This window comes from Bison bison, unplaced genomic scaffold, assembly GCF_000754665.1.
Source record: "Bison bison bison isolate TAMUID 2011002044 unplaced genomic scaffold, Bison_UMD1.0 scf7180017864066, whole genome shotgun sequence".
Classification (NCBI taxonomy): Eukaryota; Metazoa; Chordata; class Mammalia; order Artiodactyla; family Bovidae; genus Bison; species Bison bison.
Genome location: NW_011494638.1, coordinates 5,341,998 through 5,349,043, shown reverse-complemented (window position 1 = coordinate 5,349,043; position 7,046 = coordinate 5,341,998). Strand labels below are relative to the sequence as shown.

At 37.9% G+C, this 7,046-nt stretch overlaps 1 protein-coding gene across 6 annotated transcripts in view; it reads right to left on the bottom strand.

Annotated features, from left to right (window-relative positions):
• Positions 1 to 7,046, bottom strand: part of TCF12 (transcription factor 12) — a 389,625-nt gene that overhangs the window by 32,882 nt on the left and 349,697 nt on the right. For all 6 annotated transcript variants that reach the window (XM_010836801.1, XM_010836799.1, XM_010836802.1 and 3 more), the window contains one exon: positions 6,196 to 6,274. In XM_010836801.1, the coding sequence (XP_010835103.1) occupies positions 6,196 to 6,274 (79 nt within the window). The remainder of the gene's footprint in view (positions 1 to 6,195; positions 6,275 to 7,046) is intronic.

Genomic DNA, 7,046 nt, shown 5'->3' with positions numbered 1-7,046 from the left:
ATACATATATTTTTTTTTTAAAAGAAGGGACTGCAAGACCTTTTTAAAAAAAAAAAAAAGATTTATCTGTTTATTTTTGACTGCACTGGGTCTCTGTTGCCAGGTGCAGGCTTTCTCTAGTTATGGTGAGCAGGAGCTACTCTTCATTGTGGTACACAGGCTTCTCAACACATAGTTTCTCTTGTTATGGAGCCCGGGTTCTGTAGTTGTGGCACATGGGCTTACAGCATGTGGGATCTCCCTAGACCAGGGATCAAAACTGTGTCCCTTGCTTTAGCAGGTGGATTCTTAACCACTAGACCACCAGGAAAGCCCTATAATATTTTACTTTCAATCATTTTGCTCCATTTTGCCCAACATCCTTGGGTGATCAGCCTGTGACAGGACATTTAATCTGTGTGGATCATTAATGCAAGTTTTATGTTTAAATACTCAGAACTGTTAGCACACATTTGCTTTACAAAACGCAATTTTTGTGGTTCTTTAGTAGCTTAGTATTGAGGAATGAGATGTGTGCACAGAGTTACTCAGGTAAGAAATCACCTATATTCACTATTTTTTGATAGTGACATGAAGTATTTATGCTATGGTCTACTTCAAAATGTTAATTTATTAAACTGGAAAAACATACACATACTCAAACCTTTTAAAAAAAATTATAGATTAGGCTGCCCCACTTGAGACAAACTTGATTAAAGTAGAATACTAACATGGTTAAATCATCTATATCTGTTTGAATTTTATACAAATGCCAGGCTGTATTTCATGAACTGAGCTCTTTAAAGCTCAGTCATTTAAAAAATTCATGCTATTGGTCACAAAGGGGATGGCTGGATAGTTAAGATAGACTGCATTAGTTCAACAAAGGCCATCCTATGTCTGGTAAAGCTCAAAAAAGGGCATGGAAGTTTAATGGATACTGAGAATCAGTGGACCTGCATTCTGGTTGATATGTATTATCAATTAGTTTAGAATACTCACCATAAAATAGGTACTCAGTTTTTTTTAGTTTTTGTTTTTAATCTGCCTTTACAAGGCCAATGAGGTAAAAGATACGAACACACAGGGTTTGTGAGCCTAAAAGATCTTTCTGACAATGAAATATTATTATTATTTCTTTGTGATGAAGAAACCAATCATGTACCAATGATGAAAAAAGACACACAGACTTTTGTAATTCTGGCCTGCTGCTGCTGCTGCTTAAGTCACTTCAGTCGTGTCCGACTCTGTGCGACCCCATAGACGGCAGCCCACCAGGCTCCTCCGTCCCTGGGATTCTCCAGGCAAGAACACTGGAATGGGTTGCCATTTCCTTCTCCAATGCATAAAAGTGAAAAATGAAAGTAAAGTCGCTCAGTCGTGCCCGACTCTTAGCGACCCCTGGACTGCAGCCTACCAGGCTCCTCCATTCATGGGATTTTCCAGGCAAGAGTACTGGAGTGGGTTGCCATTGCCTTCTCCAAATCCTGGCCTACTGATGGTCTATTAGTCATGGATAAGAACTGTGGGGTTGTGAAAGGAATTCAAGTTCTACACAGAGACCACAATGCTACAGAATACTTTTGACACTAGACAGATCTGGATCATTGTCTTTTTAAAACCTACTGGATGAATAAAATATACAGATCGATTTAGAATCATTTTGATATCATTATCTTTAGTTTGTACTCACCAGCTGTAGCACTGTTACACAAATAATGGAAAAAAAGTGCAAAGGGCAGAAACCTAAGGGGTTTCCCAGAGAATAGGTTATTTCCTCCCTTCCTTCCCTGTCACGTGATACCTGGCTGTAGACATATGTAGAGGTTTTGGGCTTATACATTCTTCCATTAGATAAGGGCAAGCTTTCAACTGTTTATATAGTTAACAGATTTTGTAATTGTCCTGGGCTTTGCCCTGAGCTTTATATTAGTGACCACCCCCAAAAGTTAGCTGTTATCCAAGAAGGATTATAATAAACTTATTACCTAGCACTGAAATTTACTATTTTCAGAAAACAAGTTAGCTGACAAGGATAAGAGAATCGAATTATTTGGTTAGAAAATATGGAAAGGCTTTCTGTAATCACTAAATCTAAAATTCACCTAGTATTTTGGATCTGTTTTTGCTCTGACTGGGATTTAGTAATACACCACCCTAATAAAATTGGTTAATAAATTTAAAGAATAGATAACATCATTTTGTGTGGCTGAGAGAAATTCTGAGGACTATTTACCATGCATTTTCTTATTTTGTTAGTTGTTTCTCTTTGTAATCTCACCCTAAACTCAAACTTTCATGATACACTGCAACCTTAGAAAAGGTTGAACAATCCTCAGTGCAGCACTGAATGCTCTGCTTTCTGCAATCTGGCCCCAGCCAACCTTCCCATTTGAGGCAAAGCTCTTCATATATGAAGAGCTCATGATCAGTCATCTCAGTAACTCTGAATGAATAGGTCATACACTTTCCACATCTTGACCTCTGTAGTACTTCTTCTTTTAAACTCAGAAAGTTCTTTCTCCTTTATACTCTCTTTATGAAATGTATCTGGATAACTGTAGTTTAGAGTGAATTCTGATGGTTCTATTTTCATGTGTTTATTTCTTATTTTCTCAACTAAACTGAAAACTTGCTGAAGTCAGGTTAACTGCTTTAAAAATAGGCATACTGACAGATGACAAAAATAAGTATCTCATTGATGAAATGAGTCCAAACTGAGGAATCTTCCCTATCTCTCCTCGCCCCCATCCTCTTTGCTTTTATTGCGGGTGTTCCAAAGATTGCTACTGAGTGCTGCAGTTATTAGACTTTTATTGACTGATATTCCAGAATTAGGTAAAGAACGGTTTTGTCTGCTTTCCAAGTTTCTTTAGTAAACACATTCTCTTAATTGAAATACTCATGTCTTTTCCCAAATGACAACTGTATTAGACACAGCCATACTTCTCTTATACCTTGCTGCTAGAGCCCAGATTTTGTTCAGAAGGTGGCGGGGTGTCTATCCTTTCCTACTGTGAACCTGCAAAGAGTAATTCTACCTTAGCTCTTGGGATAAGTCCTAACAACTAAGACAAATATGGTGGTCTCATTTCTGTTAAGTAACTGTTAGGCCCAGTACTGATCAATGAATCATGAGGGAAAACCTGTTGAAGAGGCTTCCGGAGAAAGATTCTGAAAAGACATATAACAGATGGTCCTCTGACTTCCCTGGTGGCTCAGACGGTAAAGCGTCTGCCTACAATGTGGGAGACCCGGGTTCAATCCCTGAGTCGGGAAGATCTCCTGGAGAAGGGAATGGCAACCCACTCCAGTATTCTTGCTCCCTCCCCCAAAAAGGGGGCTCAAAGAAATACTGGAGAAGGAAATAGCAACCCACTCTAGTATCCTTGCCTGGAGAATCCCACAGACAGAGGAGCCTGGTAGGCTACAGTCCATAGGGTCACAAAGAGTTGGACACAACTGCGTGACTTGACTTCACTTTTCACTTTTCTTACAGGAGACATGGTTATATCTACATAGTATATAGATACATATACTACATGTAGTATATATATCTATATACTACATGTAGTAAAGATACTACATGTAGTATCTTTAACTGCTGTCTTGCCACCATCTTGAGAAAGAATTTCAAAGAAATAGAGCAGGAGTCCAGACTGGTCCAGGAACTTGCCCTGCTATAGGCTTTATACAAGATATCCCAAATCTCCTTACTATGTAATCCACTCCAGACAAAGAGTTTGTCTTTCCTTCAGCCTGAAGTATCTTAACTAAAATATTATAATCATCTTAGATGTTTTTTTCTCATAAGCATTTTCTATTATTACTACTACTGAAAAGTTCCCAAGGAACATGAGCAGGATTTAAACAAGAATGATGAATGCCTTAGAAACTGCCTATGTTGTAACTATTCTTAGATGGTCTGTGTTGAGTTGGACTGATGTTCAAGCATAAGAAACAGGGCAAGTGTAGAGAGCACATGTGGAGAAGGCAATGGCATCCTACTCTAGTACTCTTGCCTGGAAAATCCCAGGGACGGAGGAGACTTGGGGGCTGCAGTCCATGGGGTCGCTAAGAGTCGGACACGACTGAGTGACTTCACTTTCACTTTCATTGGAGAAGGAAATGGCAACCCACTCCAGTGTTCTTGCCTGAAGAATCCCAGGGATGGGGGAGCCTGGGGGGCTGCCCTCTATGGGGTCACGCAGAGTCAGACACAACTGAAGTGGCTTAGCAGCAGCAGCAGCAGAGAGCACACGGGGTGGGATATTTTACTTTCAACAATGGGCCACTGCCACACAAAGTACAAAATAATTTGCACATATTATTTAGGAGCTCTGGTTTGCTCTATCTTACTCACTTTTCTTTCAACTGTGAAAACTTTATTACACAGTGCTTTCCCTTTTTCCTCCTCCCTTTCCATATCTGCTCTGTCAATCCTGGATATGTGTGTGGGAATATGTGTGTGGGGATATGTGTGTGTATGTGGTTATAAGAAGAAAACACTAGATAGGAGATGAGAGAGAGAGAGATGCACCTGTATAAAATTAGTCTTTGATTTGCCACTTCAACACGAATATATAAAAATATTTTTCTTTGAGTATGACAACTGAGTTGAAAAAGAAATCTATTATTACCTTCACTACATAATCCAACAGTTCACAGATTTTCATTTATCAGCTGAATTCAAGGCAGAAAGAGGATACCATTCATTAAATATCAAATAAAAATGAAGGAGGAAATGTGAGATTTTACTTTGGACCATTATTTTTTGAAAAATGTCTAAGTCTCTGATTCCTCATTTTTCTGATATTTCTTCACAGATGCTGAGCATCTCTGCTGCCTACCTTCCCAACCAATGTTCAGGAAAACCAAAGGACACTTTATAGCTATCTTACTGGGCAGAGGAGAAGAGGCAGTGGGAACATATAGTAAGGGCCAACATAGCTACCTGAGATGAAAAAGTGGAATGGGCTGTGGCAAAAATAACACTGATAACTTCAGTAAAACTCTGCCAAGACAGTGAATATGGTTAAAGTTACATCATTGTTCCTGTAATTTCATCCCTCTGTTAAACAACAACTCTAAGTCAATGGGTCTTTCATAGTCCTGTCTATACGGGGAACAGCTGTTCTACTTTTACTAGACAGCTGAAGCCATGGTGTCTGAGAAAGTGGCAGAACCACTAATAGCTGAAAGCAGCTGCCAGCAGTTCATCATTTCCACACTGGAATGCTTCTTAGCAGAGTCACAAGGCTAACTCACAGAGCACAGGTGATAGCCAGAGCCCTGATATATCAGAGCCCTGAATTTCAGAAATCCTGAACAATGCAAAAAGGCTTGACAGCAACAACAATGCCACATGGCCTGAACTAGTGACCTGATCAGGAATACAGAATTGTTTCTGAGGTCAACTGTTGGAGGAAAATGGCAATTTTTACCCAGTTGTCTAATGTCTTTTCCTTAGAATGAATACATTTCTTCTTCAGCATGCTTTTTCTCCAAACAATGCTCAGGAAAATATATTCCAAGTTTTATAGCTTAACAAATGCAAGCATTTCCCTGTAATTTTATTTCTAATATATTGAAGTATTCCTATTTACATGAATAACAATTGTATCTCAACAAATTTATACTGTAGGATACTATCTGGAACTTGTTAAAGCTGCTGTTAAAAAAAAAAAGGAAAGCACAACACAAGACTGAACATTTATTTAACTCTACTAACAATATTCACCCACATTCATGAGTTGTTTTCTTCAGCAAAAAAAAAAAAAACCCTCCAATATTCCACATAAATATATATATATATATGTGAAATATAACTCAGTGGACTTAAAAATAAGGAATAAGTCATATGTACTTCTAAATAGATTATTTTATTTTCTATGCTAGCTTATCAAATTTTTAAATTTATCTCCTTCTCTATATTTTACTTTCATCTCAATTGCCTAGCCTTATTTTTTATCCTGTTGCAATAATTTAATTATTGCAAATTATTTTAAGAACCAAAGGAGATACAAATAATTCAAATAGCAAATATTTGAACATTCTCCAAAATGAACTCAGGAGAAGGCTCTTTTACATGCTTTCTCAAAACAAATGATTTTTGTGTGTGTGAGTCTTTACTATATTTTATTGAAAAGTAAACTTCAAATATTTTCAAGTAGCCCCATATATGTTATCAAGTAGTTATATAAAACAAAAGCTTACCTGTGAGAGGTGAGGGTGATCCAACTGGTGTTGATGGATTTGATGGAAAACTACTGCTGGTATGGTCAGGAGAATAAATCTAACCAGAAAACAAAGACAAACACATCAATATGTGACAAAAGCAAAAATGTAAATCCACTGGCACAGAGATATTTTTGTAGTCTAAGATGCCACCCTTAAGACTCATGAGTGAGAAATTGTTTAATAAATTTTAGGACTACTCCATTACATAAAAACTACAGAAGTCTCAGTTTTAAAACTAGGATTAAAGAGTATCATAAATATTCTAAAACAAGAGGAATAAATAGATCATAGCTACTTCTTTATTATCCTAGTTGAAAATAATTTAAATTTCCAATTGCTAGAACAAAAAAGAAGTGAGTATAAATATAAAATCAACAAGTTTGATAATCAATCTTTCTAGAATATACTATCTAAATAAATTTTATCTATTAGAAATAATCTTTGTTGTTGCTGTTTAGTCAGTAAGTAGTATCTGACTCTTTCATGAACCCATGGATTGTAACCCTCCAGGCTCCTTTGTCCATTGGATTCTCTAGGCACTGCCATTCCTTCTCCAGGGGATCTTCCCGACCCAGGGATCAAACCTGCATCTCCTGCACTGACAGGCGGATTCTTTACTACTGAGCCACCAGGGAAGCCCCAAAAATAATTTTAGGAAACTGTTATTTTTTGAAGAGACTAGTTCTTGCCTGGAGAATCCCAGGGATGGGGGAGCCTGGTGGCTGCCGTCTATGGGGTTGCACAGAGTCGGACGCGACTGAAGCGACTTAGCAGCAGAAGCAGTCCTTGAAAATAGTTTTAAAGGCCCCCCCCCCCCCAAAAAAAAA